At 49.7% G+C, this 24,210-nt stretch overlaps 1 protein-coding gene across 3 annotated transcripts in view; it reads right to left on the bottom strand.

Moving 5' to 3' along the window:
* Positions 1-24,210, bottom strand: part of ADA2 (adenosine deaminase 2) — a 48,984-nt gene that overhangs the window by 14,164 nt on the left and 10,610 nt on the right. Inside the window, exons 2-4 of one of the 3 annotated variants that reach the window (XM_050746170.1) lie at positions 21,365-21,726; positions 19,104-19,323; positions 14,549-14,759 (exon numbers count right to left, since the gene is read on the bottom strand). In XM_050746170.1, coding sequence (XP_050602127.1) covers positions 14,549-14,759; positions 19,104-19,323; positions 21,365-21,680 — 747 coding nt within the window. In that variant the 5' untranslated portion in view covers positions 21,681-21,726. Of the gene's footprint in view, positions 1-14,548; positions 14,760-14,839; positions 15,150-19,103; positions 19,324-21,364; positions 21,727-24,210 lie in introns of those variants that run through there. The other 2 variants (XM_050746171.1, XM_050746172.1) reach the window with 2 other exon arrangements.

Raw genomic sequence — 24,210 nt, 5'->3', positions numbered from 1 at the left:
CGTCTCTACTAAAAATACAAAAATTAGCCGGGTGTGATGGTGCATGCCTGTAGTCCCAGCTACTCGGAGGCTGAGGCAGGAGAATGGCATAAACCCGGGAGGCAGAGGTTGCAGTGAGTCGAGATCACGCCATTGCATTCCAGCCTAGGCAACACAGCAAGACTCCACCTCAAAAAAAGAAAAAAGAAAAAAAAGATGTGGAAATTTCTGCAGAGACTGTGGGGTGAAGGAGATAGAGAGCAATAATATGGAGGTGTCGATTACTTCCATGGCCATCAATGAAGCCCTTATGATGTAAAAGGAACAGGGCTAGGCACTGGAAGGGATGAAAAGTGCTAATAGACAAGATAGCTGCCCTCACCAGGGACAACATAGTCAGAGAGATAGATTTGACCCACTGAAAAGAACTCACGCCTGTAATCCCAGCACTTGGGAGGCCGAGGCAGGAGGATCACTTGAGTCCAGGAGGTCAAGACCAGCCTGGGTAATGAGTGAGTTCCTGTCTGTAAAAAGGAATGAAAAAAATAATAGAATACGTGCTAAAGAGAAGCACATGGACTCCCAGAAGAAGAAGAAGTTTGTTGTGACTGGATGGGTCAGAGAAGGTTGCTAGTCCTGACCAAGGGAACGGTGGCTCCACACAGAGCCAAGAGCTGCCTCGGGGGTGGGGGGTTCAAGGAGCCGAGGTTGAGACCTGCAGTGGGAGCCAGGAGCTGTCCCCTCACTAAGGAATAAACACCCTTCCTCCTCCTGGGACTCGGCTCCTGCCTCTGTGGCATCTCAGGAACTGGGTCCTTGGGAGTCCACCTCCTCTGCTCATTCCCACCAGCCCCTTGCTTCACTCCTGTCTCCCAGCCTAGGGGCCTCCCACACCCCTCCAGGCTGCGGCCACTATGTGTCCTTTGCCTCTGGGCAGTCCCTCAGATCCCCGCTTTCCCCCAGGCCCACAGAGCAGCACTACTGCTCTCTGATCGCCAGGGTGCCGCCCTGCTGCCTGGGCAGGGGCAGTGGGAGAGCAGGCAGCAAGGCGCTCTGCTGGTCTTTGCTCTTCTGTTTCCTCTGCTGCCCCCATGAAGCGCAGCACATCACACAGCCCCCCATACCCTCCACCTGGCCAGGCCACACATTCTGCTCAGGCAGTTTCCCTGACTGCCTGACCCAGCACAGACACTAAAGTTCAGGGCTACTGAACTTTAAGGCTGCCAGAGCGTGCCAGAGGGGAGAACCTTAGGTACTGTTCATTCAGGATCTGGTATTGTCCATTATTATTATTATTATTATTATTATTATTATTATTATTATTATTACTGAAGGGGGTCAGAATACATCACCCCAAATAGGCCACTTTAGCAGAAGAAATATTTTTAGCTGAAGGCAATTAAGAAGCAGTAAATGGGTCGGGCGCAGTGGCTCAAGCCTGTAATCCCAGCACTTTGGGAGGCCGAGGCGGGCGGATCACGAGGTCGGGAGATCGAGACCATCCTGGCTAACACTGTGAAACCCCGTCTCTACTAAATAATACAAAAAACTAGCCGGGCGAGGTGGCGGGCACCTGTAGTCCCAGCTACTTGGGAGGCTGAGGCAGGAGAATGGCGTAAACCCGGGAGGCGGAGCTTGCAGTGAGCTGAGATCCGGCCACTGCACTCCAGCCTGGGCGACAGAGCGAGACTCTGTCTCAAAAAATAAATAAATAAATAAATAGAAGCAGTAAATGAAGAAAGAGCTCTTTGCCCACCTCATCCGCCTAAATTTCCCTTTGTGAAGGTGTCGCCCTCCCCTCTCCCGTACCAGAACAATCACCCTTACCACTGGAAACAGAAAGTTGCTACCAAGATGGGTCTGCACAAACCAGCCTTATAAAATTGACCTTATCTTCCATTAGTTTTCTCCATATGTTTACCTGCCCACAAAGTACTGTCCCTAGAAGCCCAAACCCCTTTTCCTTCATCTTGTCACTTCTTCACAATTTACTACCAGTTGTTAAAATGGAATATAAGCCCCCAGTCTACCTTCTTTGGTGCTTCACATCTTTTTAAGGAAGGCCTCCATCTATCTGTGCACATAGCAAATTTTTAGGCTGGACGCAGTGGCTCACGCCTGTAATCCCAGCACTTTGGGAGGCAGAGGCGGATCACCTCAGGCAAATCACCTGAGGACAGGAGTTGGAGACTATCCTGGCCAACATGGTGAAACCCATCTCTATTAAAAATACAAAAAAAAAAAAAATTTTTTTAAACTTTTTTTTTTGCAACCGTCTTGCTGTATTGTCCAGGCTGGAGTGCAGTGGCACCAATGTTGGCTTACTGTCCGTTTCACTCTTATTCTGTCATGGATATACAGTAGAATTTTCCTGAAGTTGCATCATGTGTGATATCATTGTGACCGGTAATGCCAATAATGGATTATGTGCTTGTATTTAGAATTTTTTTTTTTTTTTTTTTTTTTTTTTTTGAGACAGAGTCTTGCTCTGTCGCCCAGGCTGGAGTGCAGTGGAGCGATCTTGGCTCACTGTGACCTCCGCCTCCTGGATTCAAGTAAGTCTCCTGCCTCAGACTCCTGAGTAGCTGGGATTACAGGCACATGCCACCACACTTGGCTATTTTTTGGTATTTTTGATAGAGACGGGGTTTCACCATGTTGGTCAGGCTGGTCTTGAACTCCTGACCTCATGATCTGCTTGCCTTGGCCTCCCAAAGTGCTGGGATGACAGATGTGAGCCACTGCGCCCGGCTAGAAAATTTCTTAATTTTGGCCGGGCACGGTGGCTTACACCTGTCATCCCAGTATGTTGGGGGGCCAAGGCAAGTGGATCACTTGAGGTCAAGAATTCAAGACCAGCCTGGCCAACACGGTGAAACCCCCCTCTACTAAAAATACAAAAACTTGCTGTAATCCCAGCTACTTGGGAGGCTGATGCAGGAGAATCACTTGAACCCAGGAGGTGGAGGTTGCAGGGAGCCAAGATCTCGTGCCATTGTACTCCAGCCTGGGCGACAAAAGCAAAACTCCATCTCAAAAAAAAAAAAAAAAAATTCTTAATTTTAACAGCGAATACAGGATAGATCAATAGACATAATCCACATAAATAAAAGGTGCTCGAAATTATCAAAACTTTTTTAAAATATAAAGAGGTTCTGGGACCAGAAAGTTGGAGAACCATTGTATAAACCCAACCCAGCATTGTTACCTGCAGTTGTCTTGGACTCCTCTGGCTGGTTCACAGCAGGGAAGAACAGGGTTCTGTCCTGGCCTTGACCACCCTGTCATTACTGAGCCTCCTGCCCACACCCCACCTAGACTGGAGGCCCCTCCAGGGTAGAATCCTTACAGTTCCACTCTCCTCACCTCCTCTCCTACGGCACCAGAGCAGGAGCTCCACAAATAAATATGAATTCAAGGAGAGTGCTGTCCACAAGGAGTTTTAAAAGTACTAAGGACCAGGCAGCAAGGGCAAATAGATGTTGGAGGAGTGGTGGGTGGAGCCATGCTACCAGAATAGAAGGGAGACAAAAGAAATAAACTTTAAAAAAAAATTTTTTTTTTTTTTTTTTTTTTTTGAGACAGAGTCTCGCTCTGTTGCCCAGGCTGGAGTACAGTGGCCAGATCTCAGCTCACTGCAAGCTCTGACTCCCGGGTTTACGCCATTCTCCTGCCTCAGCCTCCCGAGTAGCTGGGACTACAGGTGCCCGCCACCTCGCCCGGCTAGCTTTTTGTATTTTTTAGTAGAGACGGGGTTTCACCATATTAGCCAGGATGGTCTCCATTTCCTGACCTCGTGATCCACCCGTCTCGGCCTCCCAAAGTGTGGGGATTACAGGCTTGATCCACCGTGCCCGGCCAACTTTAAAAAATATTAACGAGCCGGGTGCGGTGGCTCACGCCTGTCATCCCAGCACTTTGGGAGGCCGAGGCGGGCGGATCACGAGGTCAGGAGATCGAGACCATCCTGGATAACACGGTGAAACCCCATCTCTACTAAAAATACAAAAAATTAGCCAGGTGTGGTGGCAGGCGCCTGTAGTCCCAGCTACTCAGGAGGCTGAGGCAGGAGAATGGTGTGAACCCAGGAGGCGGAGAGCAGTGAGCCAAGATTGTGTCACTGCACTCCAGCCTGGGCAATAGTGCAAGACTCTGTCTCAAAAAAAAAAAAAAAAAAAATTAACAAATGACAACTCTGCTTAAAAGAGGATCTTTGAGGCCTGGCACAGTGGCTCACGCCTGTAATCTCAGCACTTTAGCAGGCCGAGGCACGTGAATCACCTGAGGTCAGGAGTTCAAGACCAGCCTGGCCAACACGGCGAAATCCTGTCTCTACTAAAAATACAAAAATTGGGCCGAGCGCGATGGCTCACGCCTGTAATCCCAGCACTTTGGGAGGCCAAGGCAGGTGGATCACGAGGTCAAGAGATGGAGACCATCCTGGCTAACACGATGAAACCCCGTCTCTAATAAAAATACAATAAAATTAGCGGGGCATGGTGGCAGGCACCTGTAGTCCCGGCTACTCAGGAGGTTGAGGCAGGAGAATGGCATGAACCCAGGAGGCAGAGCTTGCAGTGAGCCGAGATCACACCACTGCACTCCAGCCTGTGCAACAGAGCGACACTCTGTCTCAAAAATAAATAAATAAATAAATAAACAAACAAAAATTAGCCGGGCGTGGAGGTGGGCACCTGTAATCCCTACTACTCAGGAGGCTGAGGCAGGAGAATCACTTGAACCCGGGAGGCAGAGGTTGCATTGAGCTGACATCGCACCACTGCACTCCAGCCTGGACAACAGAGTGAGACTCTGTCTCAAAAAAATCCAAACAAACAAAAAAGAGAAGATCTCTGGCAGATTAATCAAGTATGCAGAGATACACAAGTGATGCAACCAGAGCAGAGGGCGGTGGTTCAACACCCTCAATCTCAGAGTCCTGTGCTTATCACTGGAGAAGCCGGGAGCTTTGCCTTCCAAGGTCGCACCCACACTGCTGATGTCATAGCATGGAACACCTGGAGAACAGGATCTGGCTCCCAGGACTGCCAACACCAAAGCCCATTCAGAGCACCTTCCTAGTCTCCTGGTGCCCTGTAAACCACCACTGAGGCTGCCCATGAAGGAAGGGTGCAGGATGGGATCTGATCATCAACAGCACTCCAATTCAAAGAGAGGGAGGCCCTCTCAGGGTGAGGGAGACCTGCAGCTCCTCAGGGCCTCACAGCTAGTGTGGGCAGACACTCCTAAGGAAGTCAAGCTCCCTAGTGAGGGCTCAGCTGGCTTGGGGGTTCTGGTCAGCCTTCCAGATTCAGGCTCCCAGTGGAGACACAGTCTGTCCCAAATCAGTCATCCCTCAGAAGATTATTGCAAGGATCAAATGAATTAATATTTGTAATTCAGAAATGATAACCACTAATAATAATGTTATTATTACAAATCTATCACCAGATCTAGAAAAACAACTCAAAACCTGCAGTTGCCTCAGGAACATTGAATTAATGTCTAAGAATCTAACAATTTGTAAGTACAAGTAACTTGGTGCTAGCCATTCATCTAAGACTAAGTGATATAAAAAGTTGCTATACACTGAACTCACTTTAGATTATCTTAATTATTAACTATAGTTTAATAAAGAACTATACATTTTTAAGGAAGTTATTTAAAATACATGTGATTTACATAAAGCGATATAAAATTTTACTGTCTATGATATCATAGACATGTAAAATTTTGAAGCTGGGAGGAACCATAGGGAAATTTGGGAGCAGAGTGCTGTAAAGGTCATACAACTGGTTGTTTTTTTCTGTTTTTTTTTTTTTTTTTTTTTTTTGAGACGGAGTCTCACTCTGTCACCCAGGCTGGAGTGCAGTGGCACCATCTCGGCTCACTGCAAGCTCCGCCTCCCGGGTTCACGCCATTCTCCTGCCTCAACCTCCTGAGTAACTGGGACTACAGGTGCCTGATATCACGCCTGGCTAATTTTTTGTATTTTTAGTAGAGACAGGGTTTCACCGTGTTATCCAGGATGGTCTTGATCTCTTGACCTCATGATCCGCTCGCCTCAGCCTCCCAAAATGCTGGGATTACAGGTGTGAGCCACCGCACCCAGCCTCATACAACTGGTTTCTATCAGAACATAAAGGAGGACTCAGAATTTCTTTTTTTCTTTTTTTTTTGGGGGGGGACAGGGTCTCACTCTGCCGCCCAAGCGGCAGTGCAGTGGCATGATCTTGAACAGCCTTGAACTCCCAGTCTCAGGTTATCCTCCCACCTCAGCCTCCTGAGTAGCTGGGACCACAGGTGCATACCACCATACCCGGCTAATTACTTTGTTTTGTCTTGTTTTGTAGAGACAAGGGTTTTGCCATGTTGCCTAGGCTGGTCTTGAACTCCTAAGCTCAAGGGATTCACCTGCCACCATCTCCCAAAGTGCTGGGACTACAGGCATGAGCCACTGCACTTGGCCAGTACTAGCAGTTTTACTCAACTTTCACTACCAGATTATCATTCACTTAAGAAGTGTTGAGCTTCTACTGTATGCCAGGCATATGCAGGGGGCTTTATGCCATAATCTCATTTAACCCTCAAAACTACACTGTGAGGTAGGTCTCATTTTACAGATAAGGATTTTGAGGCTTTAAAAGTTTGATAAAGCGGCCGGGCGCGGTGGCTCAAGCCTGTAATCCCAGCACTTTGGGAGGCCGAGACGGGCGGATCACGAGGTCAGGAGATCGAAACCATCCTGGCTAACACGGTGAAACCCCGTCTCTATTAAGAAATACAAAAAACTAGCCGGGCGAGGTGGCGGGCGCCTGTAGTCCCAGCTACTCGGGAGGCTGAGGCCGGAGAATGGCGTGAACCCGGGAGGCGGAGCTTGCAGTGAGCTGAGATCCGGCCACTGCACTCCAGCCTGGGCGACAGAGCCAGACTCCGTCTCAAAAAAAAAAAAAAAAAAAAAAAAAAAAAAAAGTTTGATAAAGCTAAGCACAGTGGCTCATGCCTGTAATCCCAGCACTTTGGAAGGCTGAGGTGGGCGGTTCACCTGAGCTCATGAGTTCGAGACCAGCCGGACCAACATGGAGAAGCCCCGTCTCTACTAAAAATACAAAATTAGCTGGGTGTGGTGGCACATGCCTGTATGCCCAGCTACTTGGGAGACAGAGGCAGGAGAATCGCTTGAACCCGGGAGGTGGGGCTTGTGGTGAGCCGAGATTGTGCCACTGCACTCCAGTCTAGGCAACAAGAGCGAAACTCCGTCTCAAAAAAAAAAAATTTTTTTTTGAGAAACTCAGCCCCCCTGCATAATTAGTGGGGCTGGAGGCCGGCCACATTTCAGAATTTTGCTTGCCCTGAGGTGTCTCCTGTCATCAGGAGGCCCCTGCCCCCTCCTGTAGAAAGGTGACAGTCACTAGAGTGACATCTCAGCCTCGGCTGCACATTGGCATCACTCAAGGAGAGGAAAAATGCCTGTGTCCCACCCCAGAGCAACCAAATCAGAATCTGTGGGGTAGAAGCTTGGTGTTTGTAACCTCCCAGGTGGTTGCAGGGCTGGGGTGAAGATCTGCCACTGTTCCAATGTGACAGGCAAGTAAATAGCACAATGACAGCAGAGTCAGACGAGTCCTGTCAAAAAGGGAGCAGTTAAGAGGGTGCGTGTTCTCGTAAAGCGACACCAGCAACATGACACAGGGGACGCTTCATTCAGCAAGGAACCAAATGGAATTTTGAATGAAGGGTCTGCTAAGAATCCAGGCAAACGCATGGGGGCTGGGGAGCACGGGTACGGGGAGCACTAGAAATGCTTATTATATGAATGACAACGTCTTAGAAAACGTCTGGGAATGACTGTCACAGGTTCTCTGCCACCGACGTGTCTCCCATAAGCTCTCCCCTCCACAAGCGCCAGCAGGGCCATCCCCTGCGGATAACCCTCTGGGGTCTTGGAAGAGCCCCATGCTAAAGACTCAGGGGACCTAGTCTGGGCCTCAGACTCTGCCGTGGGGGAAGGGGCCAGAGCCCAGGAGATAAGACCCGCCTAGCGACTGTTGCTACCGGAGAGCAGCCTTTGTTACTGAGTATTAGGAACACAATGGGAGGCTCAGCGGCCAGGATAGTCCGTCCACAGCAGCCCCCGCCGGAATTAGCCTGCCACCAGGCAGGCGGAGGCGAGGCGGCTCAGCAAAAGGATTCCAGTGAAGACTGTTTTTAGTTGTTAATGTGTTGATGGGCCCCCACTCTGACTAATGGGGGGCATTAAGACCTAGACTCTCCGTGGCAAAAGCCTTTGTTCCAGGGCCAGACCCGAACAAATGGTCACATCCCCTCCCCCTCCCCCTCCCCCTCCACCAGAATCCCAAATCCTAGCAGCCCTGCACCTTCTCCAAAGGCTGGCTGGGGGACGGACAGAGGCGGGCAGAGTGAGGACAGAGGACTGGAGCTGGACAGGCCCCCAAGTCTCTCCACCTCGGGCTCTGGAAGGAGAAAATGGCCACCTGCAGAACAAGGGGGAAGATGGAACAGGAAGCCAGTGCTCTGGCCCTTCTCTTCCTCCCTCCGATCCAACCGCTCAGCAACTTCTCCCACATGCCTCCCCACCAGGCTCCAGATGAAAGTCTCTGCTCAGCGTCTCCTCCCTCCCCTCCTCTATCCTCTTCCCCTCCACCCACGGAAGATCCCAGGGTTCTGCAAGGGTCGGGGTTCCCTATGTACTCCCACACCAAGACAGTTGTCAGGATTTGCCCAACAGGAAGTTCTCCCCTACCAGGGCCCAGTTCCATTCCAGGGAATCCATCTCCCCTCCGCAAAAAGGAAAATTGAAGCCAGATGCCCTCTGGGATCTCCATTTGAGGCGGGGGTGGCTATTAAGACGCTCAGAGAGCCCAGCGTGGTGAGGAAAGCGACGAATTTAGGAGCCCTGGTCTGGGTCCAGTCACCCCTTACTACTTGTGTGACCTTCATCAAGCTCTTTGACCTTTCCAAGCTTTAGTTTCGACATCAATAAGATGAATTAATAGCTGGGCATGGCTCACATCTGTAATCCGAGCACTTTGGGAGGCCGACCTGGGTGTATTTCCTGAGCTCAGGAGTTCAGACCAGCCTGGGCAATATGGTAAAACCCCATTTCTCCAGGCGTGGTGGCTCACGCCTGTAATCCCAGCACTTTGGGAGGCTGAGGCAGGCAGATCATCTGAGGTCGGGAGTTCGAGACTAGCCTGACCAACATGGAGAAACCCTGTCTCTACTAAAAATACAAGATTAGCCAGGCATGGTGGTGCATGCCTGTAATCCCAGCTACTCGGAAGGCTGACGCAGGAGAATTGTTTGAACCCAGGAGGCAGAGGTTGCAGTGAGCCGAGATCACGCCATTGCACTCCAGCCTGGACAACAAGAGTGAAACTCTGTCTCAAAAAAAAAAAAAAAAAATGTCGCCGAGCGCGGTGGCTCATGCCTGTAATCCCAGCACTTTGGGAAGCCAAGGCGGGCAGATCACGAGGTCAGGAGATCGAGACCATCCTGGCTAACATGGTGAAACCCCGTCTCTACTAAAAATACAAAAAATTTTATTTGTATTGGCGTGGTGGTGGGCGCCTGTAGTCCCAGCTACTTGGAGGCTGAGGCAGGAGAATGGCATGAACCTGGGAGGCGGAGCTTGCAGTGAGCTGAGATAGAGCCACTGCACTCTAGCCTGGGCGACCAAGTGAGACTCCATCTCAAAAAAAAAAAAAAAAAAAAGTCAAGGTGAAGCAGGAATCCTCAAAGTGTGGTCTGGGTCAGGCCAACTGCATTAGAATCCATAGGAAGGGGGCTGGGAGAGGGGTGCTAGTTATTTTTACAGCTTTCTGACCCTACCAGACAGCACAGAATTCGAACCTGGGAGGTCAGCATCCAATACCTGATTTTATTTATTTATTTATTTTTTTGAGACGGAGTTTCACTCTTGTTGCCCAGGCTGGAGTGCAATGGCACAATCTCAGCTCACAGCAACCTCCGCTTCCTCAGCTCAAGCGATTCTCCTGCCTCAGCCTCCCAAGTAGCTGGGATTACAGGCATGCACCACCATGCCCGGCTAATTTTGTATTTTTTTAGTAGAGACAGGGTTTCTCCATGTTGGTCAGGCTGGTCTCGAACTCCTGACCTCAGGTGATCCACCCGCCTCGGCCTCCCAAAGTGCTGGGATTACAGGCATGAGCCACCACGCCCGGCGGCCAATACCTGATTTTAAACGGCACCTCCAAATTCTTCATATGCACCCCAATATTTGAGAACCCCCATCCACATGCCTGATGACCACTACTGGGGCCTACTGGGATACCAGGCTATGTAAGATCTGGGTTGGTCTGAAGTCACAATTTAGCTGGAAAATCAAGGCTTATACATTATGGCATAAATAACACAAAGCAATGCATTCAGGCTACCGAAAAGAAACATTATAGGGAACAAAGGAAGGAGGGAACTGGAAAGCCATGGTCCCAGAAAGCACGAAGGAAGGGGCTGCTGACCTGCCAACTGGGCAGGGCTGAAACTGCTCAGGAAAGAAGGGTGAGCCTCGGTGGACTGGAGTCCAGCCCTGGAGAGAGGCTTCCAAATAGAAATTAGCCAGGCGCAGTGGCTCACGCCTGTAATCCCAGCACTTTGGGAGGCCAAGGCGGGTGGATCCCTTGAGGTCGGGAGTTTGAAACCAGCCTGGCCAACATGGTGAAATCCCATCTCTACTAAAAATAGAAAAATTAGCTGGGTGTGGTGGTGTACACCTGTAATCCCAGCTACTCGGGAGGCTGAGGCAGGAGAATCACTTGAACCTGGGAGGCAGAGGTTACAGTGAGCCAAGATCACGCCACTTCACTCCAGCCTGGGCAACAGAGAATCCCTCTCAAAAACAAACAAACAAACAAACACAAGAATCGCCTGCTCTGGGAAGTGCAGTTTCTTTCAGCCTACCTAGGCCAGGAGCAAAGTTAGGTCATCAATTTTTGCCAGCGCCTCCCTTTTCAGAAGTTCTTTTCTCAATAAAAGATGAGATCTTCTCTTTTCTTTTAAAAGGATGATTTGTGTACTGTGTCTTATCTGTCTGCTCTGTCCACAAAACTGATGAAAGCTCCGCTGAGAGGGAAAGGTAATGTTCCCCTCCCACTTCTAAAGAACTCAGAAATGGAAATATAACTGCACTCAGTTAAAATAGAAAACAGGCAACAGATCCTAGTGGAGACATGCAGACCACACAAGAGATCAGACTCTCTCCAGGATCGAGCCCTGCCGCTAAACTCACCAAGGGTATTAACATACCTAAGGAAAAGGCCAGGAATGGTGGCTCACGCCTGTCATTTTTGGGAGGCCGAGGTGGGTGGATCGCCTGAGGTCAGGTGTGCAGGACCAGCCTGGCCAACATGGTAAAACCCCATCTCTACTAACAATACAAAAATTAGCTGCGCATGGTGGCGCATGCCTGTAATCCCAGCTACTCCAGAGGCTGAGGCAGGAGAATCCCTTGAACCCAGGAGCCAGAAGTTGCAGTGAGCCAAGATGGTGCCATTGCACTCCAGCCTGGGCAACAAGAGCAAAACTCTACCTCAAAAAAAAAAAAAAAAATCTAAGGAAAAAGGTGGGTCAGTCCAGGATGCCAAGCAAAGGGAGAGTTGAGACACACAAACTGGAATAACTGGAATAACAAGTGGATCAGCTGAGGTCAGGAGCTCAAGACCAACCTGGCCAACATGGTGAAACCCCGTCTATTAAAAATACAAACAATTAGCCAGGCATAAAGGCTGGGCACAGTGGCTCACGCCTGTAATCCCAGCACTTTGGGAGGCCGAGGCGGGCGGATCACAAGGTCAGGAGATCGATACCATCCTGACTAACACAGTAAAACCCCGTCTCTACTAAAAATACAAAAAAAATTAGCCAGGCGTGGTAGCGGGCGCCTGTAGTCCCAGCTACACAGGAGGCTGAGGCAGGTGAATGGGGTGAACCTGGGAGGAGGAGCTTGCAGTGAGCTGAGACCACACCACTGCACTCCAGCCTGGGCAACAGAGCGAGACTCTGTCTCAAAAAAAAAAAAAAATTATCCAGGCATGGTGGTGCACACCTGTAGTCCCAGCTACACGGGAGGCTGAGGCATGAGAATCGCTTGAACCTGGGAAGTGGAGGTTGCAGTGAGCCAAGATCATGCCACTGCACTCCAGTCTGGGCAACAGAGAGAAACTCTGTCAAAAAAATAGAGGAAGAAAGAAAAGAAAAGAGGAGAATTTCCTGATGAAGCATAAGTGTCTGGTCCGAATGATAACAGCATTCTGACTTTCTTGTTTACACATCTATCCCTTATGAATTTGTTCAGTGTGTGTTGATCCTGCGGTGCCCTATCACGTCTGGGTCTACAAACGATAAACTTTGGAGCCTATAAATGACTACAGAATATGCTAACAAAACTAAAATACTGCCACTGAGTGGATCTTTCCACAAGCTTAACAGCCAGTCCCAAAGGCATTCATGTACCCGATCAATATGTAAACGAACGAGCAGACTATCTTGGATACAATGTGGAGAAGACTCCACCAAAGGTCACTTTCTCCAAGCCACCGAAAACCTTTAACCAGTTCAAACCCTTATAAGCTCACCACATAGAACACCCAGGGATCCTGCCCACTCCCACAAAACCCCATCTCCCTCAGCCCAGCAAAAACATCCTCAGGAAAGTTCTCTCCAGTAAACTCACTGAAAGAAATCTCTAGCAGTATTTGAGCACCTAGGACTGCTGTCCTCGAAACATCCCTCCCCACCAACATGGAACCTGGGGTCAGTCCATCTCAGAGTACCTAACCTCAGTTATCGTTTGCTTCTGGCCAAAATGCAAGACCCAAAAATCAGATATTTTTTGATGATGCTCCTTTCTTTTGGACTCTTTCTACTCCTTTCCATTTCACTCTCTCCGAACTTCCTTCCTTAAAATAAAAATATTTTTCCATTTCTTTTCTCTTTTTTTTTTTTTGAGACGGTGTCTCGCTCTGTCATCCAGGCTGAAGAGCAATGGCAGGATCTCTGCTCACTGCAAGCTCCTCCCCCGTTCAGGTGATTCTCCCGCCTCAGTCTCCCGAGTAGCTGGTATTACAGGCGCACACCACCATGCCAGCTAATTTTTTTTTTTTTTTTTTTTTTTTTTTTTTTTGAGGCAGAGTCTCAATCTGTCGACCAGGCTGGAGTGCAATGGCGTGATCTCTGCTCACTGCAACCTCCACCTCCCAGGTTCAAGTGATTCTTCTGCCTCAGCCTCCCAAGTAGCTAGAACTACAGGCACACGCCACCACGCCCAGCTAATTTTTGTATTTTTAGTAGAGACAAGGTTTCACCATGTTGGCCAGGATGGTCTCGATCTCTTGACCTCGTGATCCACCTGCCTCAGCCTCCCAAAGTGCTGAGATTACAGGTGTGAGCCACCTTGCCCAGCCACCAGTTAATTTTTGTATTTTTAGTAGAGATGGAATTTCACCATATCGGCCAGGCTGGTTTCAAACTCCTGGCCTCAAGTGATCCACCAGCCTTAGCCTCCCAAAGTGCTGGGATTACAGGCGTGAGCCAGTGCGCCTGGCCTCCCCTCTCTTTTTAACCTCTCCACACTTCCTTCTGTGTGCAAAACAAGTCTCTCCATCCTAAAAAGAAACCTGTGGCCCCTGTGGTTCCTTCCAGTTATCTCAATGTTCTTTCTCTCAAATCACTGTCAGAGCCTTTAATCAGCCAAACCTGGCTCCAATTCATCACCTGTATTTCATTTTTTTTTTCTTTTCTTTTTTTTTTTTTTTTTTTTGAGACAGAGTCTCACTCTGTTACCCAGGCTGGAGTGCAGTGGCGCGATTTTGGCTCACTGCAACCTCTGCTTCCCAGGTTCAAGCGATTCTCCTGCCTCAGCCTCCTGAGTACCTGGGACTACAGGTTCCTGCTACCACACCCAGCTAATTTTTTGTATTTTTAGTAGAGATGGGGTTTCACCATGTTGGCCAGGCTGGTCTCAAACTCCTAACCTTGTGATCTGCCCACCTCGGCCTCCCAAAGTGCTAGATTACAGGTGTGAGCCACCACGCCCAGCCATGTATTTCATTTTTCTACTCCCAGAAATGGGGTTTCTCTTCTCAGCATATTACTGAGACTGCTCAAAGGTGACCTTGTAATTTTCAAATCTCATGGGTGATTATCCATCTGCATGTTTCTTGCCCTCACCCTGCCATGTGGCTCCCTTTATTTTTGAAACCCCTTCTTTTGGCCCCTAAGATGGCTCTATCCCAGTTCTCCTCCTTCTCAGCTCGTGTCACAAGGCCCTGGGTATCACGGCAGAGGGGAGAATGGGGAACCATGAGAAACAGGGGGCAAAGGGCAACGCGGGATGTGTTCCCGGTGTTACTGGAGGCTGCCCAGTCCATTTCAGGTCTCCTTGCTCATGGTGGCCCCTGGAAAGGCACATGACCCCTTGCACCAGAGACCTGGGTGGTCAATTCATGAGCATTCAGTCTTCTACCAGCTAAGATCTGAGTCAGGCCAGAGCAAAGGAGGTGGGAGGAGCGGAGAGGAGAGCTGGGCTCACCGGCAGCAGCCTGGCTCTGATCTCCATGTAGAGCACGTTGTCCTCGTAGAACTCCTGCATGCTCCGGAAGACATAGTCTCTGAACACTGGTGCATAACGGATGAGACCAGAGATGGTGAAGAAGATGGTTTGAAATTTCGACCAGACAACATTTTGGTTTGTGTAAATCACCTCCGGGTGCTGGGTCACCAGAGTGAAATTCCTCAGCAAGCTGTCCAAGACACAAAGTGGGGAGTGGTGGAGGCATGATCCAGGGCACTGCCCCCAGGCACCCATAGGACTGCTACCCACCTTGCATATGCCAGCTAGCAGCACACCAGGATGCACCCTAGAGTGGAGATAAGGAAGGGGCAGGCCGGGCGCGGTGGCTCAAGCCTGTAATCCCAGCACTTTGGGAGGCCGAGATGGGCGGATCACGAGGTCAGGAGATCGAGACCATCCTGGCTAACACGGTGAAACCCCGTCTCTACTAAAAAATACAAAAAAATAGCCGGGCGCGGTGGTGGGCGCCTGTAGTCCCAGCTACTCGGGAGGCTGAGGCAGGAGAATGGCGTAAACCCGGGAGGCGGAGCTTGCAGTGAGCTGAGATCCGGCCACTGCACTCCAGCCTGGGCTACAGAGCAAGACTCCGTCTCAAAAAAAAAAAAAAAAAAAAAAAGAAGGGGCAAAGGGGAGTATTCCCAGGCTCTCCCATATAAGCGTGGGTCCTGTGGCCAGGCAGCCCACTGCCTGCTTAAACCCTAACCCCAGCCCCAGGAGACTGCTCGAGAGGAGAGCTCTCCAGCTAGGCTCTCCTGGCTCCTGTCCTCCCTCTGTATGCTTGGCCAATCTGATCCCACTGTACTTTCTAGACCAAAAAGCTCATTCTCTCTTTTTTTTTTTCCTATACCCACTGACAGGAAAATAGACCAAACTCTTTTTGGGGGATGTTATGGACTAAATTGTATCCCCAAGTCCCCAAATTAAAATGTTGAAGCCCTAGCCCTCATTTGGAGAAGGGAATTTTAAAGAGATGATTAAGATTAAATGAGGTTATGTCCGGGCTTGGTGGCTCTCGCCTGTAATCCCAGCACTTTGGGAGGCTGAGGCGGATGGGTCATTTGAGGTTAAGAGTTCAAGACTAGCCTGGCGAACATGGTGAAACTCCGTCTCTACTAAAAATACAAAAAATTAGCCAGGCGTGGGCGGGGCACAGTGGCTCATGCCTGTAATCCCAGCACTTTGGGAGGCCGAGACGGGCGGATCACGAGGTCAGGAGATCGAGACCATCCTGGCTAACACGGTGAAACCCTGTCTCTACTGAAAACACAAAAAATTAGCTGGGCGTGGTGGCATGCGCCTGTAGTCCCAGCTACTCAGGAGGCTGAGGCAGGAGAATGACCAGAACCCGGGAGGCAGAGCTTACAGTGAGCCGAGATGGTGCCTGGGCAACAGAGTGAGACTCTGTCTCAAAAAAAAAAAAAAAAAAAAAAAAAAAAAAAGATTAAATGAGGTTGTAAGGATGGGGCTTCAACTCTAATAGGACGGGTGTCCTTGTAAGAAGAGGAGGCCAGGCGCGGTGGCTCATGCCTGTAATCCCAGCACTTTGGGAGGCCGAGATGGGTGGATCATTTCAGGTCAGGAGTTCGAGATCAGCCTGGCCAACATAGTGAAAACCCGTCTCTACTAAAATACAAAAATTAGCCAGGCGTGGTGGTTCGTGCCTGTAATCCCAGTTACTAGGGAGGCAAGAGAATCGCTTGAACCCTGGAAATGGAGGTTGCAGTGAGCTGAGATCGCACCACTGCACTCCAGCCTGGACGACACAGTGAGACTCATCTCAAGGTAAAAAAGAAGAAGAAGAGACAGCAGGAGTGCACACACAGAGGAAAGGCCATGTGAGGACACAGCCAGAGGCAGCCTTCTGCACGCCAAGGAGAGAGGTCTCAGGAGGAACCCACCCTGCCCTGGCACCTTGATGTTGGACTTCCAGCCTCCAGAACCATGAGAAAATCAATTCCTTTTTTTTTTTTTTTTTTTTTTTTTGGAAACAGGGTCTCAGGCTGGAGTGCAGGCTGGAGTGCAGTGTCACAATCACAGCTCACTGCAGCCTCAATCTCCCAGGCTCAAGCAGCCTCAATCTCCCAGGCTCAAGCAATCCTCTTATGTCAGCCTTATGGGGTAGCTGAGACTATAGGTGTGCACCACCACATCTGGTGGATTTTTTATTTTTTGTTGAGATGAGGGTCTCACTGTGTTGCCCAGACTGGTCTGTCTGTCTTCCTTCCTTCCTTCCTTCCTTCTTTCCTTCCTTCCTTCCTTTCTTGTCTTGCTCTGTCACCCAGGCTGGAGTGCAGTGGCACAATCTTGGCTCGCTGCAACCTCCACCTCCCAGGTTCAAGTGATCCTCCTGCCTCGGCCTCCCAAGTAGCTGGGATTACAGGTGCCTGCCGGCACCCATGGCTAATTTTTTTTTTGTATTTTTAGTAGAGACAGGGTTTCACCATGTTGGCCAGGCTGGTTTTGAACTCCTGAACCACCCACCTCGGTCTCCCAAAGTGTTAGGATTACAAGCGTGAGCCATCGCACCTGGCCACCAGGCTGGTCTTGAACCCCTGGGTACAAGTGATCCTCCCACCTCAGCCTCCCGAAGTGCTAGGATTACAGGCATGACCCAGTGTGCCCAGCTTGAGACAATCAATTTCTGTTGTTTAAGCCCCCCAGCCTGGGGTGTTCTGTTATGGCAGCTCAAGCAGGTTAATGAAGGGAGTGGAATGGAAATAACTCCAATCAGCACCCAGGTGTGTATCCCAGATTGGCCATTTACCAGCTGTGTGTCCTTGCATAAGCTAGTTAACCTTGCTGAGCTTCATGTTTCTCATTTCATAAAGGGAAATAACCTCAGGGGAGCACTCTCTAGACATCTGTGTGACCAAACTAATTGTCACTTATAATATTACTATACAAGGCCAGGCACAACGGCTCGTGCCTGTAGTCCTAGCACTTTGGGAGGCCAAGGCGACAGGATGGCTTGAGCCCCAGAGTTCAAGACCAGCCTGGGCAACATGGCAACACCCTATCTCTACAAAAAATACAAAAATTAGCTGGGCGTGATGGTGCGTACCTCTAGCGTGCTGACACACAGGAGGACTGCTTCAGCCTGGGAGGTTGAGTCTGCAGTGAGCCGAGATTGTGCCACTGCACTCCAGCCTAGATGGTAGAATGAGACCCTGTCTTAAATAGTAATAATAATAATAATAATACTATACAAGTCTGTTAGGAAGTTGCTCCAACAGGTTTTCAAGAAGATTTATCTTCCAGCTAGATTGTCATCACTTCAGAGCTAGGAACTTTTATTCTCTCTGGTTTTATTGAGCATCAGACAAATCTCATTTGCTACAGCAACAGTGTTGCTGGCGAGGCGCGGTCACTCACGCCTGTAATCCCAGCACTTTCGGAGGCCGAGATGCACAGATCACCTGAGGTCAGGAGTTCAAGACCAGCCTGGCCAACATGGTGAAACCCTGTTTCTACTAAAAATACAAAGGCGTGGTGGCACATGTCTGTAACCCCAGCTACTCAGAAGGCTGAGGCAGGAAAATCGCTTGAACCCAGCAGACAGAGGCTGCCGTGAGCCAAGATTGTGCTACTGCACTCCAGCCTGGGTGATAGAGCAAAACCATGTCTCAAATAATAATAATAATAATGGCTGGGCGTGGTGGCTCACGCCTGTAATCCCAGCACTTTGGGAGGCCAAGATGGGCAGATCACAAGGTCAGGAGATCAAGACCATCCTGGCTAACACGGTGAAACCCCGTCTCTACTAAAAATACAAAAATTAGCCGGGCGCAGTGGTGGGTACCTGTAGTCCCAGCTACTCGGGAGGCTGAGGCAGGAGAATGGCGTGAACCTGGGAGGCGGAGCTTGCAGTGAGTGGAGATCGCATCACTGCACTCCAGCCTGGGTGACAGAGCGAGACCATCTCAAAAAAACAAACAAACAAACAATAATAATAATAACAACAAACAAAAATAGTGTTGCTGATAATGCTTTTTGTAGATTTTAAATGCACCAGAAAACTACTATGGATAGAAAAGGTGTTGAATGCTTTTGTGGGGCAGAGTATCCGGTAAGGTTAAAAGAAAAAGGTGCTCATGGTTTTTTCTTTCTTTTTTTCTTTTTCAGATAGGGTTTTATTTTGTCACTCAGGCTGGAGTGCAGTGGCTCCATCTCAGTTCACTGCGGCCTCAACCTCCTGGGTTCAAGTGATCCTCCTGCCCCAGCCTCCCAAGTAACTAGGACCACAGGCATAGCACCACGCCCGGCTAATTTTTTGTATTTTTGGTAGAGATGGGGTTTCACCATGTTGCCCAGACTGGCAACTCCTGGGCTCAAGTGATCCACTCGCCTTGGCCTCACAAGGTGCTGGGATTACAGATGTGAGCCACCATGCTCAGCCTTGCCTCATGCTTTTTTAAAGCCAGATTTTTATCTATAGGTTTGTACCAAGGGAGACACCTACCCACTGCCACCCCATGACAGACCTGGGACATGTGCTTGCTGAACTAATACTAACCTGTCGTCAAACTCGGTGACGTTCTGCACCCGCTTCCGATAATCCTCCAGCAGGATCCACTTGGAACATTTTTCTGATGTACGGGGAGTTGGGTGAGCAAATCTAAACTGCATGATCCCCTTCGAGGTGAAACAGATGTGGCAGTGAGGCCTGTAGGTGACATTCCTCACCAGCCAGTCCATAGTCACGATGCCAGTGTCATGGAGATGCAAGGCAGCCCCTGGAGAGGGAAGAAGAATGGTGGAGACAAAGGCGTGAAGTCCCATGTCAGGGCTCCGGGGCTTGGGGACAAAGGGGTGAAGTCCCATCCCAGGACTCTGGGGCTTGGGGACAGTGTGGATCACAAGAAGACGTGGGAGCAGAAGGATTTCTGTCCAGACATGTTTCTCAGAACTTGTCTAAGGCTCTAGTTTAAGGATGGGGCTTCCATGTCTCACTAATCAGGAGCCAGGGGTGATCTTGTCCAAGAGGGGCAGCAGAGGAGAGTGAGAGGGCATCAGGTTTGGAACCACAGAACTGAGGTTCAACTCGGGGCTCCACTGGCTTCTAGTTCTCCATTGGGAGCCCAAGCCTTTCAATGAGGCCACCCAACACTTCATGATGGGATACACTGGGATGAGCCCCAGGGCCGCAGTCCTGTTCACACACTTGTCCTCCATCCTCTCATCCTGCCCCTCAACTCCTCTCCCACTGGTGTTTCATCCCCTGGGCTGAGCCCGTGTCTGTACAGCTTCTGGCCTGCGGGCTTTGCCAGTTGAGTCCCCATGCTTGTCCTCCCGACCAGACACCAGCTGTGTCCCTTGCTCCCCCAGGCACAGTGCATGCTGTCCCTCTGCCCTTCTTGTGCCCATCCAGCCCCTGGCCCTGACACGAGCCCCTAGACAGCTGTCCCGGCTGCATGAGCTACAGTGTGTCACCCTCTTATGCCTCCCAGCAACTGGGGATGCTACTTTACTGACCTCATGATTATTATTATTTTTTAATCTCTATTTATAACATGAAAAGAAAGAAAACAGCCAGGCATGGTGGCTCGCTCCTGTAACCCCAGCACTTTGGGAGGCCGAGGCAGGCAGATCACGAGGTCAGGAGTTCGAGACCAGCCTGGCTTACATGGTGAAACCCCATCTCTACTAAAAATACAAAAATTAGCCGGGCGTGGTGGCAGGCGCCTGTAACCCCAGCTACTCGGGAGGCTGAGGCGGGAGAATCGCTTGAATCTGGAAGGAGGATGTTGCAGTGAACCGAGATCACGCCACTGCACTCCAGCCTGGGCGACAGAACAAGACTCCATCTCAAAAAAAAAACAAAAACAAAAACAAAAAAAACAGGTGTTGAAAAGTCTTTGTAAACTGCAAGTTGCTATTATTTTTATATTTTAAATTAACATTTTTGGCCAGGCGCAGTGGCTCACACCTGTAATCCCAGCACTTTGGGAGGCCGAGGCGGGTGGATTGCCTCAGCTCAGGAGTTTGAGACCAGCCTGGCCAACATGGTGAAACCCCATCTCTACTAAAAGTACAAAAATCACCTAGGTGTGATGGTGCATGCCTGTAATCCCAGCTACTCAGGAGACTGAGGCAGGAGAATCACTTGAACCCAAGAGGCAGAGGTTGCAGTGAGCCGAGATAGCACCAGTGCACTCCAGCCTGGGCGACAGAGTGAGACTCTGTCTCAAAAAAAATTTTTTTTAATTTAAAAAAAAAAAAAAAAACATTTTCTGGGGGACAGGGTCTTGCTCTGTCATCCAGACTGGAATGCAGTGGTGCCATCATAGGTCCCTGCAAACTCCACCTGGGCTCAAGCGATACTCTCCACTCAGCCTCCAGAGTAGCTTGGATTACAGGTGCACCACCGCTCCTGGCTATTTATATGTGCAGGATGCTGATTATTTCATGTTTCATGGAGGTGTGTTTATACTACTCCAGGATGCTATATCGTATTGTATCCTATGCGGTAGCTTAGCCCCTGGGAAAACTATGAAGGGAATAGCAAAGTCTCAGGGTTGGATGCTTTTCCAACTTTTCCAGGGAAGACCAGGACTATTCAGGCCAATCATGACTGTCTGCGAGTCCCCCAGGAAGCAGGGGTTCTGGTTTCCAACACCCTTTTCCTAGTCTACCTAAAAGGACAGAGGAGCAGAGCAGCCGAGTGAGGCTTTCTCTGCTCCACCTAGAATAGCAACAGCCGCAAGCACAGTAGTAGCCCCAAGATGAGTCCCTCTACCTTCCCAGCACCCCAAGCCACCCCTTTCCAAACCTTACCTTTTGGCATCATCCTTAGAATATTAAACACTTGACTTCTCTCAATGAGATGCTTAGCCTGGAAAAAGTGCATGCTGGGTGGGAATATCAGGGTCTTCATGGCCTCCTTCATCTCAGCGATTTTGAGCGTCATGAGCCTCTCGTTGGCCTGCTCCTCCTTGGTGGTCAGCACCAGCGGCCCCCCGAGCCGCATCATTTTTTCTTTCAACAACAGATGCGCCTCATCTATGGATAGAGCTGAGCGGAAGAAAGACATTGCCACAGCCAACAGCAAGAAGCGCAGGGCTGGCCACTCAGATGGGCCATCCACCAACATCGGGATGCCTGGACGACAAAATGGCTCCAATGGAGACTCCACGGGACTGCAAAGGAGGGGAGGGGAGTGAAAACCTACAGATTTAAGGGTTGAACTCTGATCTTCCTTTTCTCGCCCAGCTCTCAGATTACCAGAAGGCAGGATATTGAAGGATTCTTCTTCCAGACCCCAGAGAAAAGACCTACTGGTAGAGACAGGTAGGGGTTTCTCAATTTTTTTTTTTTTTTTTTTTTTTTGAGATGGAGTTTCACTCTGCTGCCCAGGCTGGAGTGTGGTGGTGTGATCTTGGCTCACTGCAAGCTGCGCCTCCCGGGTTCACGCCATTCTCCTGCCTCAGCCTCCTGAGAAGCTAGGACTATAGGCGCCCGCCACCATGCCAGGCAAATTTTTTGCATTTTTAGTAGAGATGGGGTTTCACCATATTCACCAGGATGGTCACAATCTCCTGACCTCGTGATCCACCTGCCTCGGCCTCCCAAAGTGCTGGGATTACAGGCATTAGCCACTGCACCTGGCCATTTTTGGTCTTTGAGATGGAGTTTCACTCTTGTTGCCCAGGCTGGAGTGCAATGGCATGATCTTGGCTCACTGCAACCTCTGCCTCCCAGGTTCAAGTGCTTCTCCTGCCTCAGCCTCCCAAATAGCTGGGATTACAGGCATGCACCACCATGCCTGGCTAATTTTGTATTTTTAGTAGGGATGGGGTTTCTCCATGTTGGTCAGGCTGGTCTCGAACTCCTGACCTCAGGTGATCCGCCAGCCTCAGTCTCCCAAAGTGCTGGGATTACAGGCATGAGCCACCGTGCCCGGCAAGTTTTCCCAAATTAAAGGTCACCATGAGGCCTTCTGATACTGGAGCTTTAAGGTCAAACAAGCCCTGGCTCATGCATAAAGACACCGCAATCTGATTTTTAGTGGTTCACTTTTATTTCATTTTATTGTAGTTATTTAAAAAAAATTTTCTTTTTTAAAACAGAGTCTCGCTCTGTTGCCCAGGCTGGACTGCAGTGACGTGATCTTGGCTTTCTGCAACCTCCGCCTCCAGGGTTTAAGCGATTCTCGTACCTCAGCCTCCCAAGTGACTGGGACTACAGGCATGTGCCACCACGCCCAGCTAATTTTTGTATTTTTAGTAGAGCCTATATTGGCCAGGCTGGTCTTGCACTCCTAGCCTCAACTGATCTGCTCATCTCAGCCTCCCAAAGTGCTAGGACTACAGGCATGAGCCACCGTGCCCGGCCAGTGTTTCACTTTTAAATATAACCAGCATGCCTGTGGTCCTAGCTATTCAGGAGGCTGAAGCGGGAGCATCACTTGAGCTCAGTACTTTGAGGCTGCAGCGAGCTTCGATCTCACCACTGCACTCCAGCCTTGGCAACAGATCAAGACATTGTCTTTAAAAAAAAATTTTTTTTATTAAAAAATAAAAATACTGCTGGGTGCGGTGGCTTATGCCTGTAATCCCAGCACTTTGGGAGGCTGAGGCGGGTGGATCACAAGGTCAGGAGTTTGAGACCAGCCTGGCCAATATGGTGAAAACCCGTCTCTACTAAAAATACAAAAATTAGCTGGGCATGGTGATGCGTGCCTGTAGTCTCAGCTGCTTGGGAGGCTGAGGCAGGAGAATCGCTTGAATTGCTTGGGAGGCAGAGGTTAGAGTAAGCTGAGATCGCCCCACTGCACTCCAGCCTGGGTGACAGAACAAGACTCAATGTCAAAAAAATAAATTAATTAATTAATTAAAAATAAGACCAGGTGCTGGCACAGCAGGTGGATTGCTTAAGCCCAGGGGTTCAAGACCATTCTCAGCAACATGTTGAAACTCCATCTCTACAAAAGATACAAAAATTAGCTGGGCATGGTGGTGCGCACCTGTAGTCCCAGCTACTGGGGAGGCTGATGTGGGAAGTTCACCTGAGCCTGGGAGATCGAGGATGCAATGAGCCAAGATTGCGCCACTGCAATCCAACCTGGGTAACGTAGTGATATCCTCTGCAATAAATAAATGAATTGGCCAGGCGCGGTGGCTCACTCCTGTAATCCCAGCACTTTGAGAGGCCAAGGCGAGTGGATCACGAGGTCAAGAGATCGAGACCATCCTGGCCAACATGGTGAAACCCCGTCTCTACTGAAAATACAAAAATTAGCCAGGCATGGTGGCGGGTGCCTGTAGTCCCAGCTACTTGGGAGGCTGAGGCAGGAGAAGTGCTTGAATCCGGGTCGCAGAGCTTGCAGTGAGCTGAGATCGCGCCACTGTACTCCAGCCTGCCAACAGAGTGAGACTCTGTCTCAAAAAAGGAAAATTAATTAATTAATTAATTAAATAGCAAAGAAACAATTAACAGAATGAAGAGACAACCTATCTTTTTCTTTTCTTTTCTTTTCTTTTCTTTTCCTTTTTTGTGGGGGGACAGAGTTTCACACTTGTCACCCAGGCTGGAGTACAGTGGTGTGATCTCGGCTCACCATAACCTCCCCCTCCCAGGTTCAAGTGATTCTCCTGCCTCAGCCTCCTGAGTAGCCTCAGACT

Source organism: Macaca thibetana, chromosome 10, assembly GCF_024542745.1.
Source record: "Macaca thibetana thibetana isolate TM-01 chromosome 10, ASM2454274v1, whole genome shotgun sequence".
Classification (NCBI taxonomy): domain Eukaryota; kingdom Metazoa; phylum Chordata; class Mammalia; order Primates; family Cercopithecidae; genus Macaca; species Macaca thibetana.
This window is presented reverse-complemented; position numbering and strand designations above follow the sequence as displayed.